The sequence below is a fragment of the Gouania willdenowi genome, chromosome 10 (assembly GCF_900634775.1).
Source record: "Gouania willdenowi chromosome 10, fGouWil2.1, whole genome shotgun sequence".
Lineage (NCBI taxonomy): Eukaryota > Metazoa > Chordata > Actinopteri > Blenniiformes > Gobiesocidae > Gouania > Gouania willdenowi.
This window is the reverse complement of record NC_041053.1, coordinates 39,213,047-39,239,809: the sequence shown is the minus strand read 5'-3', so window position 1 is coordinate 39,239,809 and position 26,763 is coordinate 39,213,047. Positions and strand designations below refer to the sequence as shown.

At 37.6% G+C, this 26,763-nt stretch overlaps 1 protein-coding gene across 2 annotated transcripts in view; it reads right to left on the bottom strand.

Moving 5' to 3' along the window:
- The window catches only part of fat4 (FAT atypical cadherin 4), a 152,084-nt gene that overhangs the window by 44,953 nt on the left and 80,368 nt on the right, over positions 1 to 26,763 (bottom strand). For both annotated transcript variants that reach the window (XM_028458895.1, XM_028458896.1), the window contains exons 3-6: positions 16,017 to 16,278; positions 13,892 to 14,242; positions 10,379 to 11,301; positions 7,999 to 8,173 (exon numbers count right to left, since the gene is read on the bottom strand). In XM_028458895.1, coding sequence (XP_028314696.1) covers positions 7,999 to 8,173; positions 10,379 to 11,301; positions 13,892 to 14,242; positions 16,017 to 16,278 — 1,711 coding nt within the window. The remainder of the gene's footprint in view (positions 1 to 7,998; positions 8,174 to 10,378; positions 11,302 to 13,891; positions 14,243 to 16,016; positions 16,279 to 26,763) is intronic.

The following is a 26,763-nucleotide window of genomic DNA, read 5'->3' as shown; positions in this document are numbered from 1 at the left end:
TGTGTGTTATCACTCATTAGTTCCATCATTATGCTTTGTAGTTGCTTTATAGTTGTTTTTTCACAGAATTCTGAGCAAAATGTAGTTTACATAGTCGAACATATATGCATTCAAACGTAAAAAAGTGGATATTTGAGCCAAAAAAGTTTGAGAACTGCTGCTTTAGATGATTTTAAATCCACACAAGGAGGAAGAGAAAAATGTTGTACAGTAAAAAGTGACTGAGAGATGGTTTTGAGGTCAGTATTCTATCCCTGTCTGTTGGACAGAGGGTTATCTCTATGGGAATACATCAGACTGATGGTATTCAGATAAGTGCCATTAGCCCTGCAGGATAAAGCGCAGACACTGGCGTCAGCGCACCTCGCTTCACACAATGCAACTCAATCCGTCGGGGAGCTCAAAGCGCTGGATTCCTCGCCGCTTTAATTCAATCTGGAAAAATCTATTGCCGTTTAATTAAAAGCAGCACATTCCTCTAAGATGTGGGGAGTGACACAGTCAGCGCGGTGACAAATCCAAACACAGGAACAAGGGTTTTGTTTTTGAGAACCCTGAATAACCCCGAGAAACTGTGTTTAAATTAACAAGCTTCATCCTGATGAGCCATCTGCCACCTCCACACACAGTGTTCTGTGTAAGCCTCTCAGAGAGCATTGTCTAGCATCAACATATGGCCAAGGGTCTAAGCACCTTATTAGGGTACGTTACCACCGGACACGTCACATTAACCTCAGGGAAGGTGCAACGGCCAAAACCACCACACACCAGGGGTCACAAACACATGCATTAATGACAATTAATCTCTGTGTTTTCAGCTGGGAGGGTGCACGCTGCTGTGAGGGCATCACAGGATGTTCAAAAACTGAGAAACAACAGCAACTGCACTCAGTCTAAAGGCTCAAACATACTCTCCTCAGACCTTAAAGGTCACATGTCATGCTATTTTTCACATCCATTTGTTCTAAGAACCCCAAAAACTTAGTATTTGAGGTTTATTTTCCCAAACTCGCCTGTTTTAGCTTCTGAAAAGTCATTTTCTGAGCAACTCTACACAAACAGGCTGATTTACGGCCTACTTATGCATATTCATTAGTGGGCGTGTCTATAGACGGGACACTGACTTCCTCCTCCCTGCATGGTGACGTAGGGCCAGAGGACGGCCCGCCCTCCTCCCACCCACTCCGTAGCTGAGCTCATGCTGCTTTATAAAGAGCAGAGCGTGGGGGCGGGGCGTTCACCGGTACATACATAGACTGTAGAAAGTACATACATAGCATCGCATGAAGGACACTGACATGCTCACCTTCGTGGGCGTGTGTTTACATGTCAATCACGACAGAGAGCCTCGCGGTAGTAAAATCTGAGCTTTGCATTTCATTGGCCTGGTGGATTCCACGCGGACTCCGCTTTGCGGGTGTCCGCCCGAGTATGTTCGAGTCTCGGGTCAGTGATTCTCAAACTTTGTTGGGTGTTCCCCACTTCGGACGAAGGTGAACTTTGAACCCTCACCTGTGCCCATTGCTCCGCAAATAATCCTGACAAATAACACATTTTCACGCCTAACCCTCCTATTATCCTCAAATATCACATTTTACCCTTGGTGGTCAATCTGACCCCAGGGATATTTGCCTCCAGAAAATGATTTTCAGAAAATTGTTGACCAAGTTTTTGTGTCAGACACTTTGTTTATTTGTTGAATCCATAAATAAACCATTGATAATGAAACATTGACCTGTTCTCTAGCGCCACCATCAGGACAAACTTACTTCTCATAAACATATTTATCTACTTATCTCAGTTTTTGTAACAAATGTAAGGTTTTTCAATATAAAGTCCTCTGTCTCAGACACATTCTCCTCTACGTCACTTTCACTGTGAAAGAGCTGTTCCCAAACTGCATTGACAGTAAACCTTCCTTTTCCCATGTCATGTATCAACTCAAAAGTATCAACTCTGCACCTGCAGGTGTGGGGACTTATGGTCACACATGGGTCACACATAGACAAGTTTTACACCACTAAAACAGCTTGTGGTCAAATTGACCCCAGAGGAATACCATCATTGTAATATGTGTCCAGCACATTACAAAATGTTACCATGACAATGTTATGCTAAATCAATTTTACCCATCAAATTATTATTTTTTGAATGATAAACACGGCAAACTGACCCCAAGAATAATAGGTGTGTTAGGAAAAAAGTCTTTTTTTTTTGTTATTCCACTGAACTTAACGTAAATCAATATTTTTGCACTTAAGTTCCACGTTACAGTTTGTTCCCGGTCGCAAATCTAATGCAGTAATTTAATGCTCTTTGAATTTTTAAGCTATTCATTATTGCTTTCTTTGTGTGTAGGCATTTACTGTTAATGATCTTTATTGTCAATGAACAAAAGGTTCTTCAGGAGATTGGCAGGAAATTGAAAATTCCCTCCTGTCATACTTCCATTCCCCACCAGGAGGGTGCGCCCCACACTTTGAGAAGCACTGGTCTGAGCTGTGCTAAAAAGCTGGTTTGTGAGATAATCTCTTCCCTTAATATACAAAGTTTTACCAAGAGTCAGAGCTGGAGGCTGGAAGGACAAACACTGGTTTATTACAGCTGGAAGTGCACGACAGGTCGACTTAGGAAAGACAGATGAACGTGTGAATTTATGGGACAGCCCATCTGTAGCCCCAAGCTTAAGCCTAAACGTTTAATTACGGTTTATAGACTGCGGTTGGATTGTGCTCTTCAGGGACAGGGTAAATAAAACACATCATTACTGGGGTGAGAGCTTTGGCTGCCAAAAGAACCAAATGGACATTTTTCTGCCTCTGAGAACCTGTTGCTTTGCGACAAAGCTTCTTTTAATGCAGAGCCGTGAAAAGACCTGGTGGAGCTGAGCGCAGAACGTGATCCGTCCCAGCACACGGTCTGCCAAACATAACAGAGTAAACACAGGTTTTCTCACAGTTAACAAGCAGCAGAGTGAAAGGGAATGTGATCCCAGCCCTCAGAGCTGCTACCTGATAAAAAAAGTAGCATTTACTGCTTTCAGCAATGGGGGAAACATGTTATTTGACCTTTACAGCACTTAAATAGTTTCAATAATAATAATAATAATATCAATAAAAACTATCAAAATACATTGATATTTTCATTTAATATTGAAAAACGAAACTATATTTTTGTCACATGGGGTGAAATCCAATCAGAAGTCAAGTGATCATGTGGTCTTACACACTGATCAAATCAAATCTGTCTGTGTGTTTATAAACATTAATACCATCCCATATTAGGTTGATCAATGCTAAATAAACATTTTTTTGGGGTTCATCCATAAAGTCCATATTGTTGGTCCATTGTTCTATGAATCTGTGATCACCACATTTATTTATTTATCTGAATAATATTCACTGTTATCCAGAAGGTTTATTATTATTTGCGCCATAGTATACAGTCATCTTAAACATGTAAATCATTGTTTTAATCAGAAATAAAAAGGGTTAAAAGCGACAAAAAAAAGTGGAGGAAAATGTGAGGAATGGGATTTTAAAAACCACAGAAATTGGTTAAAAATGGACAAAAAAAAGTGTTAAAAAGGGTTCAAAGTGTCAATATTAGTTAGAGTTAGTAGGGAAAAAGAGTTTAAACAATAAGGAGCCATGACAAATCGTGAATGTGGTTAAATTGGCAAAAAATAATCATGAAACATGGTGAAAAGAGGTTAAAAGTGACAAGAATGTGTCAACATGTGCAACATTAGTTGGAAAAAGTGGTAGAAAGGGTTTATAAGTGTTGAAAATGTTTTGAAAGTGGAAGAAAAGGCATTAAAATGTGATGGAGTGTCAGAAATGGGAGTAATGTAGCAAAAATACATTAAATACAGAAAAAATATGGCAAGAAAAAGTGATAAATATAAGTTAAAATATAGCAAGTTTAGTGTAGTTGCAAAAAAGGGTAAAAATAAACAAAAATGGGCTTAAATTGTTAAAAAAATATTGTTTTCGTTTTTTGAAGGCATCTGGCGACCCCCTCTCAGTGTCTTGAGAAGCCCTTATTTAGATGACTAAAACTAGCCCCGATGACAAAATTTTGAGTAAAACTAAGTTGCATTTCGGTAAAAAAAAAAAAAAAAAAAAACTATGACTAAAACTAAATCTAAATTTGCTGTCCAAATTAACACTGCTTTACAGAGGCTTTCTCTCAAATTCAGAATAAAACGCTCTTCATAAAACATTAAAAATGCAACATTTTCTGTTTTTTAGAAACATCAATGACCAAAAACCCATTTGTTGTCAGTTTGTATTTGAACCAATCCATCAAGATCTTTATGAGACATTAGAAGCAGTCATTAAATATCGTGTGCTGCTTCCTATTCTATGATTTCCCATCATTTCTTCTCCACATGTCAGAGCTCAGGTTTGGTAAATAACTAAGCCTATTATTTTTGTCTCCGAGTGTTGAGCCTGTTTAATGAAGTGATTTTGCTTTTTGCGTATTTATCTCAGCTAGAAGATTTTGAATGTTTTTATCGTGCATTTGCTCCATGGAACCATTTAGATTTCCATTTAATGACGAGACACAAATGCCAATGCCTCATAACCAGCGTGAGATATGGAAAACGTCCAGTGGCTGTTGTTTTTATTTTTTTTTAATTTCCCTTAATACAACTGTGTAATGTTCATGCTTTAATAGGGCCATACGGCGCTAATTTAAAAACGTGAACTCCTTAATGGCAAACACGGCTCCGACTGCGTATTATGGTGCAAGTAAACATCAATAAAAGCAGAACCTTGCCAGTCAGTGAAACCACACCACCTTATAAACACCCAATTCACCGCTACAACCTAGCAAAGCTATTTATGGTACAAACACGTTGAGATTCAGCCAATGATAAAGGGCGTACCAGGAGGAAACAGAAAACAAGAACCTGACTTCTTTTCTTTTTTAAAAAAAAGACCTATTAGAGCTTGATGGTGTGACCTTGGACACGCTTTAACGCCATGTTGTCAACGTTGACTGATTAACAAAAGATTGATTGATAAATACGTCCTTTTTGTTATTTTAAACCCTGATGACAGCTCCAAGATTGACTTATTCAACTAAAGAAGTCAATGAAACAAAAACTCAGGACGCACCAAATTAATGGGAGCCTTTCCACTGAATACAAGATGCTCGCCTGTAAAAAAAAAAATGAAAATAAAAGACGGGGGGATGGCCATTAAAATTCTTTATCTGCTAAGCAGTCGTTAAGTCGCCCTCTAACTTCTACGACGCAGAGCAGCCAAGAGCGCAGACAGCACGGCACTGTGGAGCGGTGGGAACGACGCAGGATTTCCATGCATCCGTATTCTCTATAATAGACATTGGTTGGAGATTTACTGAACTCTCTGTAATAAATGTGGTCGAGTGCTGTGCATGTGGATGTGGCCCGAGGACACACTCAACTCAAAACTGATAATAACATCAATATATTTTGGCAAAATTGTCCATTAAAATAAGGAATGAAAGCACAATATGACCCCCCCACACTACGATCTCAAAAAATTCTGAAATTTTTACCAATTGTTCCATGATTATTCAATAGACACACTGTACATTTTTATTTTGATGAGATGAATACTTTTTGAGACATGGGCGATTTGTTCATCCTTATTTTTCTTGTATTCTCAGCTTCTAATGTCTCAGGAACTACATCACATAGGAAACTGTAATTTGGTATAATAATACAGCTCCACCCACTCTCTCAGAATATACATAAAATATCTGCTATACATCCTGTCTGGTGGACATGCCAGCACCTCGGAATTGGAAAAAAAAAATTTAAGCTCCAACATGTTTGGTCCTTCATTAAACAACTTAGCATATGTCTCAGCTCCCTGTAATTTCATCAGCTTTGAACTATGAACATAGACTGTTCACATCACTAATGATTAGTCACATAAAGTATATGCATTGGTTCTTGGGTGACAGTCTCATTGAAATCCAGAAAAATACTTTTTTTTTACTATTTTCATTGGCCCATAACTGTATGTGGGATTATAAGAAAAAAAAAAACTGATCTGGAACCCAACTTTTGGGTTATTTCACCACTCGCCGATATGAAAATCCTTTACATGAAGTCATTGTAGCTTGTCTCTCTGTCTTATAATAATGTATTGTTTATTTACATTTATTGCTTTTCACTAGTAACACTTTTTTCAGCCCAAAGCAAGTGGGATGTCCTGAAAATTTGTTGAAATGACATGGAATATACGTAGATTATAATTCATTTTCAATCATTTTTGTACTGAAAAACTGCAAGTTCAGTGTCAGGATTTCTGTGAACTTGAGGCCTTGAAAAGCATGTCTTTGCAGATTTAGTCGATGCCACATTATGCACGATTTAACGCTGATTTCCTAATAATTGGCAAGGATTTTTTTTTCTTTCGAGTCCATGTTCTGCAGCTTTTGCTTATAGCTGGAGTTTTGCAAAATGCCTTTACAAATGTCCCATCAGGAGGAGACACGAGATGTCAGTTATTTTGTTCAGCATTAATCGAAGAGTTCTTAACATCAAAGAGGTCTTCTGCAGATCTTTGTTGGATGAGATACGCCTACGAAGGGAAGCCACGCACGGATAAATCCTCCCCGAACTGTTTTTGGAGGAATTGCGTGGGAAGACAGAGACGACTTTAGCATGTTATGATAAAGGTCTGCGGCTCAGAGCGGCAGACAGCCGACTTTGAGGTTTGTCAGAGGCCTCCAGATTTAAAAGCTCCTGGTAGATAACACCTGGGTCAGCCATCACTCAACCCTCCTGTCACCGTCTAGGCCGGCGAAGCTTTTATAACGTAGGGAAATGTCTTGTAGCGGTGCTTTTATCACAAAGATTTGTTGTTTGGTAATATACAGTTTAAGGAAGACAATCAGTCGAAGATAAATCAAGTTTTTGTATCTAAATAGTGAAATAAGTGCCAGAAAATATGTCACAAATTCCTACCAAAAGCTGACGTTGTCAAAATAGAAAAAGGGAAAAATACAGACTTGATTACATGGTCGGTCTAGAATTGTCACAGAACCACCAGTCTACTACCAATTGTTCCGTGATATTCAATAAGCACACTATGATTTTTGATCTGATAAACACTTTTTGAGATTTTTAGTGAGTGCTGGTATGTGTCGATTTTCGCTCAACTTTATTTTTCTTCCATTTTCAGCTTCCAATATCTCAGGAACTACACCACATAGGAAAGTGTAGTAATACAGCTTCACCTACTCTCTAAAAATATATAAAAGATCTGCCATACATTCTATCTGGTGGGCATGCCAGCCCCTAAAAATAGAAAAAAAAGGTTTTTCGAGGTTTCGCGATTTAATCGCGATTGGACCTTCAGTAAACAACTTTGCATATGCCTCAGCCGAAAATAGTGAAATGTGTGCCAGAAAATACGGCCACAATTCCTACCAAAAGTCAGCATTGTCAAAATAAAAAAAGGAAAAATACAGACTTGATTACATGGTCAGTCTAGAATTGTCACGGAACCACCAGTCAGACCAGGACGGCCATGCCAGAGCAGCTAAAAGAAACATGTACTTAAGTGGGACACCATGTGATTTCACTGCAACACGGATACGCATGTCCTCCTTTAACTGCATATTAACTGGTCTCCGTGCAATAACAAGTTAAGCTTTTATCTTGTTATAACAAGCTCACCGCTGTATCCAAATAAACAGGGGATGCTATTCAATCAAACCTGCTGAAAGGGACTTTTGTGGAAAAGGCTATAGAAAAAAAACAAACACCCACTGGGTTTGCCAGCTAAAAACTCCTGAGTGTTTAGGTTACTGTGCCACACCAGAAGTGCTCTGTGTACACTGTCAAGTCCAAATTCTGTCTGTTGACATTGGCGTTGAATGGCTAACAATACTCTGCGGCTGAGTATTGTTAGCCAATTGCGAAAGAAGTTCCCAGATTTTCCCCAACTCGACAGTTCTCCTCGTTTCTCAAGCCTTGGCTTGTGGTCGTACCTGAGTCAGTGGCCGTGATCAGCAGAACGTATTTCCCCTGAGCTTCCCGGTCCAGCGTCTGCGTCAGGCTAAGCTGGCCGCTGGACGAAAGGGTGAAGGCGCCCTCGTCGTTCCCACCGCCCAGCATGTAGTTTAGCTGACCGTTAGCGCTTTGGTCGTCGTCCCTCGCAACAACCTGGGGAAAAAAAAAACGGACAAGAATGAGGAATAAACAAAAGAGACAAATTAGAGAGAGCTGTTACTCCACAAAACCCGAGGCATAGTGACTCATGCTGTAGGTGAGAGGGTTTGGTCTTTCAAGCCAAAGGAAATTGGACTTTTAACTGCATTTTCATGGCAGGTTTAGGGACTTCTTTCTTTGCCAACAAAGACATTTGATAGGCTATAATTATCATATAATTTACTCACAAAAAAAACATAAATACACCCCAGAGGCCTTTACCGTTGTAAACAATTGAGTTGCAAATTTTTCTATGTCAAAATAAGACTTCCCCTCAGAAGTTGTTAGGCCTGTGGCCAGCACCAGAAAACAATCAGATACCCCTCCCCATGGTAGAACAAAACACTACTGTATTTTTTTTTAAGTATGATATAAAAAAAGTGAGAAAATTATTGTTATGGTCTCCAGAATTGGTGCCCGGGGTGATATTGTGCACATTTTAGTGATATACACTGGTAACGATTTTCGCGATTTATGGAAAACATGTAATTATTAGTGTTGTTCTGATGGCGTTTTTTGGTCCCGATGCCAATACGATGCAAAGTTGGGTAGTATCAGTCGATACCGATACATGCCGATACCACTGGGGCGGGAGTGGGGCGGCCCTTGATCCCACGGTAAGGGGGGGCGGGGGGACCGCCAAGTTATGTGGTAATGCAAACAATTTAGGTTGATTGTTCTTCGTTGGTGTTCGGCGGCTTATTCTTACGTCAGGCGGACTATCGATAGTAGTTTGAAGAATAGTTTGATGCTGTAAATGGTATCGGCGTGTTAAGAGTTAGTACTTGTTTTTAGTGCCGTATCGGGACTCCTACTGATACTAGTATTGGTAGCAGCACAACATTAGTAATTATCAAATAAACGTGTTTCAAAACTTTTTTTTAATGTCTTATTTGATATCAAAATGTCAACAATGATGAGACACATCTTCAATAAAACATAACATCATTATTATATTATAATTTTAGCATTTTAATTTTGGGGGTAATGTTAGTTAGAGGATTATATTCGCACAATAATTGTTTCTTCTTGCCAAAAGTATAATTTTATGAGCTTGGGGAATGGACTGGGCTGAATTTAAGACCTTAAATAAGACTCTGCCGTGGATATTAACGATGTTATGGACAATCTTGTGCAAAATTACTCCCCAAGTCAAAATATTGTTGTCTGTTAGTTTGCCACTTTTTGTCAAAATAGATTTAGAAGCAACTCATATTGTTTTGTTGAAGATGTATCTCATCACTGGTACCAAATATGACATAAACAAATGTTTTCAAGTAAATTTATTTGACGATGTTGTGTTTTTTTTTAATAAATATCAATAAAATGTGCTTAAAAACACCCCTGCCACCAATTCCAGAGACCACAACAATCACTTTCTTACTTCTTATATATCAAAAAAAATACAGTTGTGTTTTGTTCTGCCATCCATGGGGAGGGGTATCCCCCCCAAATAAGGTATTTTCTGACATATGGCCGTGAACCTATGTTGGTTTTGAGTCTCGTAGAGTATTCAGAATTTCTCAAAAATCAACAAAAACTCTCACAAATCAACAAAAACTCTGAAAAAGTCATAAATATATCTTTCTCACAAAGCCAGAATGGAAATTCAGGACATTCACTGGCGTCTGTAACTGGAAACTTTCTCTGGACATAAACAGAGTGGTGACTTTCCAGCCTTTCCTGCTGTAATTTCCAGTTTAACTTCCACAATATTCTCCCCTCATTTCCTGCTCTCGAACACATGTGACAAAAAATCTGAATACCTTCACATATGGAAATCAGTATTTCTTTGCTACTTTTTTTTTTTAATCTATGGCTCCTTTAGTCATCATGGTGTTTAGGATGTTCATTGTCCTGTCGTGCCTTTCAGCAAAGTTTCAAATTTCGGTGAAATCCTATCGAGCTCTAATTGAGCAGAACAAATTGCAGTCAATCATTTCTTTATCATCTCAGTTTGGTTTTTGTCAAGGAATTTGAACAAATCAGACCACCGTGATTCTCACATACCAACACTTATTGAGTTTGCATTTACTTATTCACTTAAAGCATTATCTCATTTCAGATCCAAGGACTACATTCATTCTGTACAACTCTTTATGTTTGATTTCTAATTGAACATCTCAAGAACCAAAAGGAAGCAGCAATCAAATCACTGACCTGCAGGATGTTTTGCGGCAGGTTTTCGAGGTTCTCTCGAACAGTTACAGTGTAAGGAGAGAGCTCAAACACGGGTGAGCAGTCGTTGACGTCTAGTAACACGATGTTGACGGTAGCTTGGTCCATCCTGGAGCTGCTGCCTCGGTCAGTAACTTGAACTCTCAGAGAATAGGACGAGCGAGTCTCACGATCCAGCTGCTTGGCAACCGAAATCCCACCAGTGACAGAATCAATCCTGAAGTCAGAGTTAGTGTTTCCCCCAGAGATGGAAAATCGTATCTGACCATTGGTGCCGTCGTCTGCGTCGGTAGCAAACACCTGGATGACGTCGGTTCCCGTCAAAGTGCTCTCCTCGATTTCGATGTCGTAGATGTTCTGAGAGAAACTTGGTGTGTTGTCGTTAACGTCTAAAACTATCATTGTCACATCCATGGTTGAAGAGAGTGGAGGTTCGCCTTTGTCTGTAGCTACCACTGTGAGGGTGTAGTTGGAAAGCTCCTCCCGGTCCAGCTCTCCAACTAACTTCACGTCTCCATCGATAGTATTGATACTGAACTTATGGCCAAAAAGACCTCTGAGGGAGTATTCCACGTAGCTGTTTGGCCCGCTGTCAGAGTCTGTGGCTTTGGCCGTGAACACCACCGTGTCCACAGGTGTGTTCTCCTGGATGTAGGTCATCTTCTGCGAGGTAAAGATCGGCGGGCAGTCGTTGACGTCCAGAAGGATTACCGACACCTGTGCCGTGCTGGTGAAGCGAGTCATGGGAGGTGGGGCTAGATCGTTGACTGTGACGACCAGGTTGTAGAAAGACTGGGTTTCCCGGTCCAGGGCCTTATTAGTCTGGATAATTCCTTTGTCGTTGATGGAAAAGTGGCCCAAGGGATCACCTGATGAGATCTTGTAGAGGAGTTTGGCATTTGGGCCTGAAACAAGCCAAGAAGTAGATTATTACAAAAAGAAAATGGACGGAAATTCAGATGAGTTGAACACAGCATGTTTCCTACTGCAGTGGTTGAACACAGACATGAACATTGAACAACAGTCATGTGGAGACAGGACCATCTATAAGGGGGAATAAAGGGGAGAGATTTTTGGGGTCCATCCATAAAATCAGTAAAATAATGGTCCATTGTTCTATGAATCTGTGATAACCACAGTTATTTATTCATCTGAATAATATCCACTGTTATCCAGGAAGTTCATAGTAAATAGTCATCTTAAAGATGTAAATCCTTGTTTTAATCAGAAATAAAATGGGTTAAAAGTGACCAAAAATGATGGAAAAGGTGGTGAAATGGGATTTTAAAAACCACAGAAATTGGCTAAAAGTTGCAAATTAGAGAGGCCAACAATGGACAGATAAAGTGGTGAAAAAGTGTCAGTATTGGCTTAAAAGTGGCAGAAAAAAGTAGGGACAAGTAGTTTAAACCCAGAAAATAATGGGTATGACAAACCGAGAATGTGGTTAATTTGGCAAACATTTGCATGAAATATGGTGAAAGGTATGCCAATAACGTAATGGGTAAACATGTGCAACATTAGGTGGGAAAAAGGCATGGAAAGGGTTTATAAGTGCAGACAATGAAAAGGCTTTAAAATTTGATGGAGAAGTGGCAGAAATGGGAGAAATGTCACAAAAATGCATTAAAAGGGGCAAAAATATGGCAAGAAAAATGTATAAAATTAGGTTAAAATATGCCAAGTTTGGTGTAGTTCCAGAAAAAGGGTAAAAATAAGACACCCCCTCACAGTGTCTCGCGACCCCAAGGTTGAGAACCCCTGTCCTACAGTATTTGAAACCCTTTGACACTGCAATCAGCAAAACTCCTTTTAAGTTTCATTTTTATCCAAAACTAAAGCAGTTACAATCTTTCAGTTTGTATACAGTGGTATAGGAAAAGCCTCTGGTTCTCATCCCTGTATATGATTAAATTTGAGTCCCATACGTACTACCAAGTAGCGTTTCCACATATTGTAAGTGTGTAATGGCCACTCTCGTCCTCCACAGGGTCAATCCATTCCCGTAGCATTGTAGCACGACAGATTGTTATCAAGAAAGGAACACGACAGAAAACCATTTCCTGGACTGATTGTTCTGTCGTGTGGAAAACCCCCTCAAGTCCATATTGTTGATTTTTAATGACATAAGGACTGAAGAGGTCGCAGTAAACAGTAAAACTATCTGACCTCCAAGTCCTGGCCTAATCTTCAGAAGTTTCCTGTGACTGTGGCGATAAATGAATGAATGTAACTCGTACGGAGTTACGGACCTTCATCAGCACCTTCCCACACTCCTGTGTGTATTTACAGCGTACTTTTAATATCTTATCAAAAGCCTGAATGCTATTTTGATCTTAGACGATGCTGTGGTCTCTAAGGACAAAGCCTGAGGGTCAGGGTGAAGGACTTAGGAAGTGCTGACAAAGGCATTTTTTTTTACCTCGACATCAGAAAACAGCTCAATAATCTCTGAGAGCGTGACCTGATCAGAATGTATGGACAACAGGGTTGGCCTGAAGAATATTGTAATTCTGTAATTAGTAATTAATTAGGACATTAATAATACATTTATTTATAGAATGCTTTCAATCAAAGTGCTGTACATCAAATAGTTCAACCATTAAAATATAAAACAAAAATATGTATATAAAATATAGAAATAATCATAACAATCATATGAAAGATAAACATAAAAACAGGAGTTTTGGGACTTTTACGTAACCGTGTACAATTAGGTTTTTAGCTTTACCTTAAAAACATCAATGGACGGAGCCATTATGACGTAATTATAAGTGAAATTGTAATTGAAAAAATATGTTGCTGTTGTAATTGAATTGTAATTGAGTTCAGAAAGTTGACTTTGTAATTGTAATTGTAATTGTCATGGACAAAATTATTTAAAAAACTGTAATTTACTTTGAAACAAAACTTGGGAACCGTGTGACAGTTTTAAACATAGTTCAAATCTAGGGGTACACTGACTGAAAAAAGGCTCAGACGCCCTCATCAAAAATAGTTCCACAGTGATGATGTCATCAGTCCAAGCTGGGAGCCAATACAATTTTCAAGGGGGCGCCATTGAGTCATTTTTCCTCCCAAAATGTATTTTTTTTGCCAGTCCTAATATGCGTACAAATTTTCATGAGTTTTTGAACGTGTTAAAGCTCTCAAAAATGCAATAATTTCGCCATAAATAAAATAATAATGATAATAACAATAATAAAAATGAGGTGCATTACAATAGGGTCCTACGCACCATTGTGTTCGGGCCCTAATCAATCACAATTATTGAGTATTTAATAAATAACCTAATAAAAGTTCACCTTCCTAAATCAGCTGTAAATTCACTAAATTAATAATTGTAATTAATTACTAATTAAGCAATTACATGTATAAATGACCCCATCCTGGTGCTTGTCTTATTCTCTACAGTTCTCTACTGGTTTTCTTGTTGTTGGAAACATAGTTTTGGTGAATGTTCCCTAAAGTTTTTGTTTTTGTTTGCATACGCACCATCATCAGCATCCGTGGCCCCCACAGCGACGATGCTGGACCCCGTCGGTAGACTCTCAGAGACAGACGAGCTGTAGACGCTGGTGTTGAAGACGGGCGGGTTGTCGTTGACATCCAGCACGTTGAAATAAACCCGGACCAAACTGGACTGTCCGCCTCCATCCTGAGCCCTGGCCGTCAGGATGTAGAACTGCTGAGTCTCGTAGTCCAGCGGGCGTGTCACGTTGAAAACCCCCGTCACGGGGTTCAGGAGGAAGGTTCCGTCCTCGTCGTCCTCCTCTAGGGAGTAGGTGACCTCTCCGTTCACCCCCGAGTCTGAGTCGCTGGCCAGGATGGCCGCCACGATGGAGCCTGTCCACAGACGCCATGAGTTAGTCTTTACTACAGCAGGAGGTTATTAGGAGAGTTTATTGATACCATGACTCATCAGAAAACCTCTGAGATCATTTAGCAGTGTTTAAAACTGATGAGACTCTTATTTTGTCTTTGTTTGGGAAACTGTGACGGATAAATGATCCAATAAATTCCACATCCGATTCTCGCAATTTGTCCAACTAAAAATAAAGATCATTAACGAGAATTGAAGACACAACAGTAAACAAAGAAAGGCATTAAAAGCATCAACCATCCGTCGAAACATTCGTCAATTACTTTACAAAATATAAGGAAGGTGTTAAAGTCAGCTACTTATTTTTATTCTTAATCCTAATTCCTATTTATTCACAGTGTCTATAACAAAGTGGGCTGTAACTTATTTGAAGACACATACAAAATAAAAACAAAGGCAGACTTATGAAGTGACATGTTGGAACCAACCACTGTTATTGGAGACCAAACGTTGTGTGTATATTGCTTATTTACATCGTCTTATTCTATAAATGAATCCCCAAACTTCTGCTCCAAGATGTCACATAATTAGCAATTAGCAAAATGCTAATTTATAATACCTGTCCACGAGAGGCTTTTAAAAGTTGGGGATTTAAGATTTAAAATTGTAAAAAGACAAAGACACGTGAACACAGCAAAGAGTTCGGTAACACTTGAAGTTTTATACATAAGGCTGACATTACGCTGTCATTATTATGACATGACACCTGTCATTAGCATAAATACGGTGTCATAAAGGCCGTCATTAACCATAACTATAACCATAACCACCTAACCCAAAAAATGCCACAAAAGCTCCAAAAGTGTCAGAATTTAGCAAACGACACTTAATTACAGTCTCCATGACACCATATTAATGCTAATGACCGATAATGACAAGTAAAGTGTGACCAAAAGTTCACACTTTAAAGACGAATGGAAATACAAATACAGTAAGAAAATGTTCAATGGTTCCTTTAGTGTTTCCAGTACTCGTGCCCCTCACACGTGAAACATCTTTTTAGGGATTTTTAAGGAAAGTGTTGAAAAATCTGTCAACTTGTCTTTGAATCTGCTCCACTCGACACTTTGACTTAATTGTTTTGTCGCTGTCCATTAAGGCTTTGTGTCTAATCAATATGAAATCGAAATTTAATTATTTATTGAGGGCAATTGAAGTCAAAATTGGAAAAACAATTTTACCATTTACGCTTTTTTTTCTAATGCAAGGATCTCTCAAGGGGAAAAAAAGTTTTCAAAGTAAAAATGCAGGATTTTGTTTTGTTTTCATGCAGCCAATTACTGTCCGTTATTGTTTTTAGGTATTTATGTACTGTATGTTTGTTTTAAACAGGTCTTTACTGAGAATGAGATGACCTGTAAAAATATACATCCTCCATTAATTTGTCATAACTTTCAGTGAAAACACCATAAATGTTGAGGAGTCTTTTTTTGGGGGGGGACATAAGAAATCACAGTAGGAATGAAGTGAAAAACTATTCAATGCACATGTTTAAATTTCCAGAAAAATACTTTAAATAATTAAATCCAGTGTTTTTTATTTTTAAAGGGAGGAATAAAATAAAAATTGGAATCAAAAATTGAGTTTTCAAAGTAAAAAAATTAAGATTTTGTTTTGTTTTCTTGCAGCCCTACTGTCGTCATAGTTTTTAGGTATTTTTGTGTTTGTTTTAAAGAGTTTACTTTCCTAAGATTGAGACGACCTATAAAAATAAAGGTTATTTGTGTCTGAGCGTACCTGGTGTCATGTCCTCCGGGATATCAAACGAGTACGTGGGACGTGAGAACATGGGTGTGTGGTCGTTGACGTCCTCCACGGTGATGTTCAGCCTCATGTCGGACGATTGCTTCCCGTCGTCCGCTCGCACCAGGAGGGAGTATTTGGATCGCCGTTCCCGGTCCAGCTTCTTGGTGGCGATCAAGTCGCCCGATTCCGGGTCGATGCGGAAACTGTCGTCGGCCCCGCTGATGATGGTGTACGTCACCAGAGCGTTTGGTCCCTGAGGGGAAAGAACAGCAGGTTGTGATTGAGGACGGTGGATTATTGAATCTGAGTGTTTACAGTGGGAGAGAAAACACGAGAGTGGAGCCAACTTTAACTCAATGACTTCATCTCTGGCATCAAACGGAAGGAACGCTTACACTCCTCTCTTTCTGAAACATGTTCAGGATAAAGAAGAGTGTAACGTCTGTGAGTCACAGTAGTTAAATGTGTTTTGCTCGAATCTGTTAGCAAGATATTAACCCTCCTATTATCCTTGGGGTCAGTTTGACCCCTTTCAATGTTTATCTATTCAAAACAACAATAGTTGACATGTTTTTTTTTTTTTTTTTGCTTCATATTTCTTGACTATTCCTATTTTGATGGGAGAGTTTAATCAATTATTAGACATTTCAGTCCACCCCACATGGGGTCACGACCCCAAGGTTGACAAACACTGCTGTAAGGACATGTTTAACTCTTACACACATTCTCCTGACAAGGAAACTAAATAGGAACAGTTCTATGTTATAAACTCACACTTCAATTTTCCCTTAAATGAAGCAGTGTTTAACCCTCCTATTATCCTTGGGGTCAATTTGACCCTATGATTAAAAAAATAATAGTTGACTTTTTTTTTTGCTTCATATTTCATAACTTTTCCTAATATGATGGGTACAGTTGATTAAGCACACAATTATCATGATGTTTTTTCAATGTGCTGGACACATATTGCACACATCGGTGTTTCTCTGGGGTTAATTTGACCCTAAGCTGTTTTAGTTGTGTTAAACTTGTCCGTCTGTGTGTGACTTTACGTCCCAACACCTGTAGGTGCAGAGTTGATACTTTTGAGTTGATACATGACATGGGTTGAGGGGGAGGAGACAATGTCCTCATTTTGGAACAGCTCTTTCACAGTGAAAGTGACGTAGATGAGAATTTGTCTGAGACAGAGGACTGATGGTAGAATGGGGTTCATACTCCAGTAGTCATTAATGTTGTCAGTAAATTTGTGAAGATTTGGACGAAAACTATTCAAGATAAATTAATTCTAATGTAAAACTTTGTCCTGATGATGGCGCTAGAGAACAGGTCAATGTTTCATTATCAAGGGTTAATTCAATTATTCAACAAATAAATAAAGTGTCTGAGACAGAAACTTGGAGGCAGATATCCCTGGGGTCAGATTGACCATTCAAACAATTAGTGACAATTATTTTAACAGATTTTGATCGATATTGGATACGGATTGGGAAAAAAACTCAAAATCTTAAAGGAATGTTCCACAAAAAGTCACGGTGATTATTTAAGGTTATTTAAATCCAGTCGAATAGAAACACTGGCAGCGTTTTGTATCAACTTGTCCTTCAGTTGCTTCCTGTTGGATAAATCACCAGTGATTTATCCCAGTGGATTGGACACACATCTTAAAAACGCATCAACACTCATCAGCTACGTTGAAGATTCTTCAGCTGAACTCTAAAAAACAAGGCAAATTTATGTTGTCATTGTGCAGTTTTAGGAGTAATTTTTGGGTATTTCTGTTGTCGTTTTGCTTGTTTGTTAGTGCTATGGGTTTGTGGAGTTGTTTTTTCTATGTTTTTGTAGTCCTTTTATATATTTTTGGAGTCATTTTGTGTATTTTTGTTGTCTTTTGTGTTTTTTGAACTCATTTTGTGTGTTTTTCTGACATTCTGTGTATGATCGTTGTTGTCTTGCTTGTTATAATTGCATTTTGTGCATTTATGTATTCCTTTTGTGCATTTTTCCTGTAAGATTGGTGTTTTTTGAAGTCACATTTTGAATTTTTGTTGTTATTGTGCATTTTTTGGAGTAATTTTAGTTTAATTGTGTTGTCAGTTAATTCATTTTTGCTGTATTTTGGGTGTTTTTGGAGTATTTTCTGTGTACCTTTCCTGTATTTTTCTGCAATGTTGTAATTCTTTTTTTTTATTCTACTGTATTGTTGCTTTTGTTTTGTGTTTTTTTCGGTCATTTTGTACGTATACTTTGAGGGCTGCATTAAATTAGACAGTTGTCCCTGTCATGGCGTAGGTCAATAAATCAAAGGTTACTGTATATGCTTGAGAAAGATGTAAAATGTGTAAATGGCCACAGGAAAGTTAGTTTAGATTTTGTTCTAGCTGGTCCCTCTGCCCTTCCTCCCTCTCACCTAACACATCTGATTCACATCAATAATCAGGTGGAGGCGGAGCTTGTGTAAAAGCGCTGAGAGGAACCATTGACCAGCAGCAGGTAGTCCTGTTTTCATGTTACCTCATTTAGATTTAGTGGTTTGTACATATTGGTAGTTTAGATCAGTGGTTCTCCACCTTTTCAGCCCCAAGATAAAGGTCTCATAGACCGGGGACCCCCACTGTAGCTAAAGGTGTTTGAACACAGACATGAACATTGTAGAACAGTCATGTGGAGACAGGGTCATCTATAAGGGGGAATAAAGGGGAGAGATTTTTGGGGTCCATTCATAAAGTCAGTAAAATGATGGTCTATTGTTCTATGAATCTGTGATAACCACATTTATTTATTCATCTGAATAATATCCACTGTTATCCAGGAAGCTTATTATCATTTGCGTCATAGTATATAGTCATCTTAAAGATGTAAATCCTTGTTTTAATCAGAAATAAAATTGGTTAAAAGTGACAAAAATAGTGGAAAAAAAGGTGAAATGGGATTTTAAAAACCACATAAATTGGGTAAAAGTTGCAAATAAGAGTGGCTGAAAATGGACAGAAAAAGTGGTAAAAAGAGTTCAAAGTGTCAATATTAAGAAAAGTTACTTTAAACTGGCAAATAATGAGCATTGGAAATTGTGAATGTGGTCAAATTATCAAAAAATAACCATACAATATGGTGATAAGAGGTTAAAAGTATGTATGATGGAGTGACAGAAATTTCAGTAATGTAGCAAAAATGCAATAAAAGGAGCAAAAATATGGCAAGAAAAGTGATGAAAATAGGTTAAAATATGGCGAGTTTGGTGTAGTTGCAGAAAAAGGGTAAAATAAGCAAAAATATTCTCACCACTAAGTTTTCGGTGCAAAGAAAGCTTAAAAATAATCATGCAATCGTGAATGTGATTAAATTGGAGAAAAAAAAAAAAATAATCATAAATTATGGTGAAAAGAGGTTAAACGATAAATAATGGGTCAATATATGTGACAGAAGTGTTCCTATAGTGTATTGTCTTCTTAAAGACATAAATCCTTGTTTTAATCAGAAATAAAATGGGTTAAAAGTGATCAAAAGTGGTGGAAAATGTCTTGAAAGTGGAAAAAATGTGCAGAAAGTGCATTGAAATGTGATGAAGAAGTGGCAGAAATGGAGACAAAATGCAAAAATATGACAAGGAAATTTGATGAAAATAGGTTAAAATATGGCAAGTTTGGTGTAGTTACAGAAAAAAGTTTAAAAATAAGCAAAAATTGTTAATTGTTGTTTCTTAAAGGCATCTGGCGACCCTCTCCCAGTGTCTCGTGACTCCAAATGGGGTCCTGACCCCAAGGTTGAGGTTTGGTCACAGCGAGCACGAGGAAAGTTAACAAAAGCATTAAAAGCTAAAAAGTAACATTGAAGTCTTTGTCTTTGAAGTTTTCATGGCCTATAGTGTTCCTCTATAAAAGCAGCTAATAGATCCTGTGTTACCTCCGCTAAGTGCTAGCACACTGATACAGTATATGTGGAACCAGAGCAGGGCTGAATGTGATATGATGAGTGAATGAACTCGACGACAGACTCTGACGTTTATATTTGTGGCGCGGACAATAAGAGATCAGACGACTGTGGAAAAGTCAACATCAAAAAGAGGAACTATTCAGTGAGAGGAGCTCTGGTTACCGCTGCTAAAGAGCAAAGATAAAACACCGCCTGATGCTTTCTGATCACCACAAAACACAGGAGGAGAGATGTTTTTAATACTTTTAATCAACAATTCTCACATATTCGGCAACGCTTTCAATAAACAGAAGAAAAAGAAAAAATACATAACCGTAGGGTAACCCCTGATGTTTGATAGAATTAGATGTTTTATCAGGGTAACCCCTGATGTCTAATTTTAATAGATGTTTTATCAGGGTAACCCCTGATGTCTGACTTTATTAGAGGTGTTATCAGGGTAACCCCTGATGTCTGACTTTATTATATGTGTTATCAGGGTAACCCCTAATGTCTAATTTTAATAGATGTTTTATCAGGGTAACCCCTAATGTCTAATTTTAATAGATGTTTTATCAGGGTAACCCCTAATGTCTAATTTTAATAGATGTTTTATCAGGGTAACCCCTGATGTCTAATTGTATTAGAGGTGTTATCAGGGTAACCCCTGATGTCTGACTTTATTAGATGTGTTATCAGGGTAACCCCTGATGTCTGACTTTATTAGAGGTGTTATCAGGGTAACCCCTGATGTCTGACTTTATTAGAGGTGTTATCAGGGTAACCCCTGATGTCTGACTTTATTAGATGTGTTATCAGGGTAACCCCTGATGTCTGACTTTATTAGAGGTGTTATCAGGGTAACCCCTGATGTCTGACTTTATTAGATGTTTTATCAGGGTAACCCCTGATGTCTGATTGTATTAGATGTGTTATCAGGGTAACCCCTGATGTCGTTAAAAGATACAGATTAACTTTCCTATTAAGTCATGGAAACTGTTTGCTGAAAGCTTATTTTAATATGTTTAGGTTTCATTTATTCACACAACTTTTTTCAGGAGATTTACTCTGATCTCCTGACATGTTTCCACTGCCAACTGTCAGTCTTCCTCAGAGGCATCTACTGATTGCTTTGATGTATCATTACAAGCTATTTTCTAAGCAGAAGCATCTTCTTTTCATTCTTCTTTTTCTTGTAATGAAATCATTTTTTCAGTAAAATTTTAGACTAAATGCAAAATATTTTGACCTTCCTGCACCATATTTATTCAATATGTTCAGCTTTATGTTCAGTGAAGATTTAAGGATCAAAATGTATCTGGAGAGAAAAATATTTACTACTTCTGATCTCAAAAGAAAATGCTCTTTGACTTTTCGTAGAATTGTTAGAAAGTATTTTTATTTTTAATTATTCATTTATTTTTGTCATTTTTAATGTTGAAAAATTAATTGAATTATATATTATATGTCCGATTTGTTTTTTTTGGTTTTTTATAAAATAGTGATATTTAGTGATTCTATTAAATGTTTTATTTAACAATCTTTAAAATTATTATTATTGGACAAAAAACAGAATAAAGTTTTAAAATATCATATTTCTACTTCTTATCTCAAATGAACATTTTAATAATTATTATTTATTTATTTTCATAAATAAATAAATAATATTTATTTATTTATTAGTATTAGTATTAGTAATGACTTAAAGAGTAATGACTCTTTAAGTCAGTACTCATTTTGAATTACTGTTCATCACATTTGTTTGGTTTTACAAAATAAAATATTAATATTTAAATATTTTATCAGATTCTTTTTTTTTTAATTCAACTCTTATTTTTATTTTATTTACATTTTTTTGGTGAATATTTAAAAAAATAAATAAATAAATAAATCTGTTCCCGCAGAATTTATTTTAGTTATTTATTTATTTATTTTAAATTTGTCTGCACCTGCACATTTACGTGCTGTCTCAATAAAAAAATATATACAATTTAAAACATTTAAAATGCAATTATTGTTACTATGGAATCACTATATATATTAAAAAAATATATATAATAATAAAGATGGAACTGAACGATAAATTATTGTAAAGTGTCAATTTTGAACTGATCTTTGTACATTTGTTCCTTGTTTTTTTTTTTTTTTTTTGTTTAATTTTTGCTTTGAAATAAATACATTCTAGAAGTCTAAAGTCTTGAGCTGAATGTTGGAAACTCCTGTTTTATGTAAAGGCAGTAACACGTGCACGCCAAGTTCAAGCTTTGCACTTATCTCTTCACCATGACCTGGTTTTTATACGGTGCATAAATAAAACCTTCATCTTCCTCTCATTGCATTTACCAGAGACTTGGACTCAGATCCAAATCTTGTAAAAAGAAAAGTTATGCTCATCGTAGAACCCTGCTGTCATCAATCAGAAGCTCAGATCTGGAAGTCCCATCAGCCACCTGCGTCGCAACCCCTGCACCTATAGTTTGCCAATTACTCTCCTAATAGGGTTCAAAGGCAGAGCAAATGACACGCACACACTCGCGTGCACACCTTTCCAAATTATAAACGCAGCCAAGCATTTACGAGCCAATAAAAACAAGGCTTCGCTCCCTTCAGCGTATTTTCTTTGTTCGACCCTTCCCCATCTCCGAGCCCAAATATACGAGCGCGCGAACGCATCCTCGAGCGCCGGCACTTGCGCACCCTCTTGACCTTCACTCAACAGTTCAAAAACTTTACAGCGCCGCACAAAAGAAACAGCGCTGACCAATTAAACGGCTCACTCCCAGGGAGCGACGCAGGGCTAGGAAACTCGTTACGCACACGACTGCTTTTTAGGGGGAAGAAGAAGAAGAAGTGCTACTAGGCTAACCAAGCTAGGCAATTATAGCACAGGCTGGAAAAACAAGCGAGGTGTTTCCACGGACAGCTTGGAAAACAACAGGCGGCCCCTGTCGGCCCCTGAAACCAAAGAGAAAACTAGAAACCTTCATTTCTCTGAACACTTTTATTTTAAATGTACTTGAACACCTCTCAGGAGGTACAGTAAAACATTTGCCGTTTCATATTTTAACATTATAGAGGTTTTTTATACATGCACACAGACGTTTTCTCATCCATCATAAATAATAATCATAATAACTCTTTAAATTACACCAAATGGTCAAGTTCAAATTCTAAAATGAGCAAAATATCAGAAATAAATGATTAAAAAAGGTATAAATTCAAGGTTAATGTTGGACGAGACCCAGGAGAGAGTTTAGACGAGCCTGCAGACACAAATAAATAATGTTTAACAAGAGCAAAGTGGTACTTGTGATAAGAAATAAAGACTAAGGGGTCTAAATAATCAAGTTAAAGTTTAAGTTTCAAGTTAAAGATGTCGATGTAAGCCTCTTTTGTTCACGGAAAGAGGATAAAAACAGTTGTGACCAAAAAAATTATCTATGACCACAGGAGGTGACGGTTCCAACTCTGCGGTTTGGTAGTAGACAATGATGCAGAGAAGAAGAGTTCAGTGCGCTGACACGCTCTGGTGGCTGAAGTTAGTGAGTAAATCACAGACTGTTGAAGGACCCCCACCCAAAGCAGCTTCTATCCTCAAGGTTTGTGTCTTAAACAGTCAGTGATTAATCACTAACTTAAACCACCAGAGCGTGTCAGCACACTGAGAGTAAAGGTCCCTCAGAGAGCACTTCCTCTCTGCTTCATTGTCTACTACCAAACCACTGTGGGAACTGTCGATTCCTGTGGTCACAAATTATTTTTTCTGGTCAAAACTGTTTTTATCCTCTTTCTGTTAAAAAAAAAAGGTTTAACTTTAAATCTGAACTTCCAACAGAAAACAATGGGATGTTTACGGGCAGTGGGGCCGTGTGACATCATCAATCACATGATTTCAAGATGGAGGAACACAGGCTCTAAAATCATAAAATAGTTCCATTTTTAAAAGCTAATATGGTGTTTTATCAGGCATATATCTTCTAAAAAGGACATTTCAAAGATTTTAGGCCCCATTTGTAAAAACAGTGACGGATACCTTCAAGGCTCATGAATATTGTTAAAACCTCCTATAAAAACCCTCCTTTGTTATAGTTTTTCCTTCATTAAGAAAAGCTTTCATATACCTGCGACACATTTTCCAAAAATCTTGTAAAAACTTAAGAGTGGCGCACATTGCTTTTTAAAATGAGGTGAGAGACGTTTTCAAAGGAATAACCTGCATCAGCCAAAAGAGCTAAATCTTTCTTTCTTTCTTTCTTTCTTTCTTTCTTTCTTTCTTTCTTTCTATTTCCCCGCCTCCTTCTCCTTCTTTGAGAACTGGAAATGAGCTCAAAAAAAAAAAAAAAAAGAACAAGAAAAAGAAAACCCGGATGTGTAAAATCTGCCTTTTAATACCCGCACACATGAATCCCACATGCAGCAACTGTTAAATGCAATGGGATCATTATGATGTCTGAATTGTAGCCATCAGCTGGCCAACCGCTCACACATGTGGCTTTTTCCCCTTTAGCTTAGCGTCAGCACAACTTCATAAGGATGTGGGCAAACTTTAGGATTGGCTGATCCTGCTAGGGTAGTAAACATCGCTTAAAACTGTTAAACTGGTTCTCAACGTTTTCAGCATCCAACCCCCAAAATAAAGGTTCCAGAGACTGGGGACCCTGGGAAGGGGGAATAAAGGGGAGAGGTTTTTGATAACCACATTTATTTATTTATCTGAAGAATATCCACTGTTAACCAAGAAGTGTATTATTATTTGGTCCATAGTATATAGTCGTCTTAAAGATGTCAATCCTTGTTGTATCAGAAATAAAATAGGTTAAAAGTGACCAAAAATGGTGGAAAAGGTGGTGAAATGGGCTTTTAAAAACCACCTAAATTGGTTAAAAGATGTAGGTTAGTGGCCCAACATGGACAGAAAAAGTGGTAAAAAAAAAAAAAAAAAAAAAGGTTCAAAGTGTTCAAATGGCCGTGTGGTTAAATTGGCAAAAATAAGCATGAAATATGGTTAAAAGAGACAATAATGGGTCAACATATGTGACATTAGGTGGAAAAGTGGTGGAAAGGGTTTATAAGTGCTGAACATGTCTTAAAAGTACAGGAAAAAATGTGCAGAAAAGACATTTGAATTCGATGAAGTAAAAATGCATTAAAAGGAGGAAAATGACAAGAAAAAGTGATGAAAATAGGTTAAAATATGGCAAGTTTGGTGTAGTTGCAGAAAATGGATAAAAATATTCAAAAATGTGCTCAAATTGTTCAATTAATATTCTTACCACTATGTTTTTGGTGCAAACAAAGCTTAAAGATATTCATGCAATTGTTAATGTGGTTCAATTGGCAAAAAATATGCTTGAATTATGGTGAAAAGAGGTTTAAAGTGACAATAATGGGTCAACATATACTACATTATGTGGAAAAGTGGTTGAAAGGGTTTAAGTGCTGAAAACATCTTGAAAGTGGAAAAAAAAAAATGCAGAAAAAGCATTAAAATTTGATGAAGTGGCAGAAATGGGAGTAATGTAGGAAAAATGCATTAAAAGGAGCAAAAATATGGCAAGAAAAAGTGAGAAAAACAAATTAAAATATGGCAAATTTGATGTAGTTGCACAAAAAAATGAACAAACATGGGCTCAAATTTCAACTAATATTCTTAGTTCCTTGAAGGCATCTGGCGACCCTCTCCCAATGTCACACGACCCCAAATGGTGACCTGAACCCAAGGTTGAGAAAACTTGCTCTACTTAGTGTCGGCTGCTTTTAATTCTTGACTTCTTTTAAAACCAAAGCAGTGGACAGTGACATGGAAAAAGTATTCCTCCTTAAATCATTTTATCCTGAGACCTTGATGTTCCACATGTGTAGAGCCAAACAGCTGACTAAAAAAGGGAGATAATCAGAAATGTGCCTGAAACTATAACAAAAGTGGAACTTTTCTGTGTCTATTCTCACATCCAGAGCAAAGAAAAGGGAAGTGATGCAACAGCTGTGCAATAAAAAATGTGTGGCCTCGTAAGTTAAAATCACATCTGAGTCTTTACTCTTCTGCTCCGTCTCATGCCAACCACTTTTCCGTTCACTTTCAGCGAGTCCTTTGGCGTGTTGGACTGCAGACTTTTTAACGTCCACATCCTGCTTTTAGTCAATGAAAATACAATATATCCTCGAGCTAGATGATGATGTAAAGGACGTGATTGTTTATCAGTGGGAATCCATGTGTAAAAATGGGCTTGCCCGTGTTGCCTCTGCCCTATAACTCACTGTATTAAACTTATAATATAATATTGCTTTTCTTTTATTGTTGTAGCGTTTTGTACAGTGATATTTCCTCCTTGCTTTCATACTATTTATCTTACTTACTTTTACCTTTTAAAAGTGCTAACACACTTAAAACAACACATCGGGGTAACTAATGTAATTGTGATATCTATAAAAGCAAGGAACGTCTGCGTGCGTGCGTGTGTGTGTGTGGAGCAAATATCTCCCCGACGCGGTGTTTGATCAACCTGAAACTGTGTCAACGGCTTGTGCATACCCCGAGTATTTTGGAGTAATTTAGTCATTCCAAAACCAATTTAAAATGTAAAACCATTTCCCAAATTGGTTTTAAATTGGTTTTGGATTGACCAAATTTCTTCAAAATAACAGATGCACACACTCGGGGTATGCACAAGCCGTTGACACAGTTTCAGGTCGATCAAACACAGCGTCAGGGAGATATTCGCTCCACAAACACACGCACACAGACGTTCCTTGCTTTTATAGATTGATACCAATCCACACTGTGGAACTCCTGTCAAACATTGCTTTAGAACACTGATGATGTCAT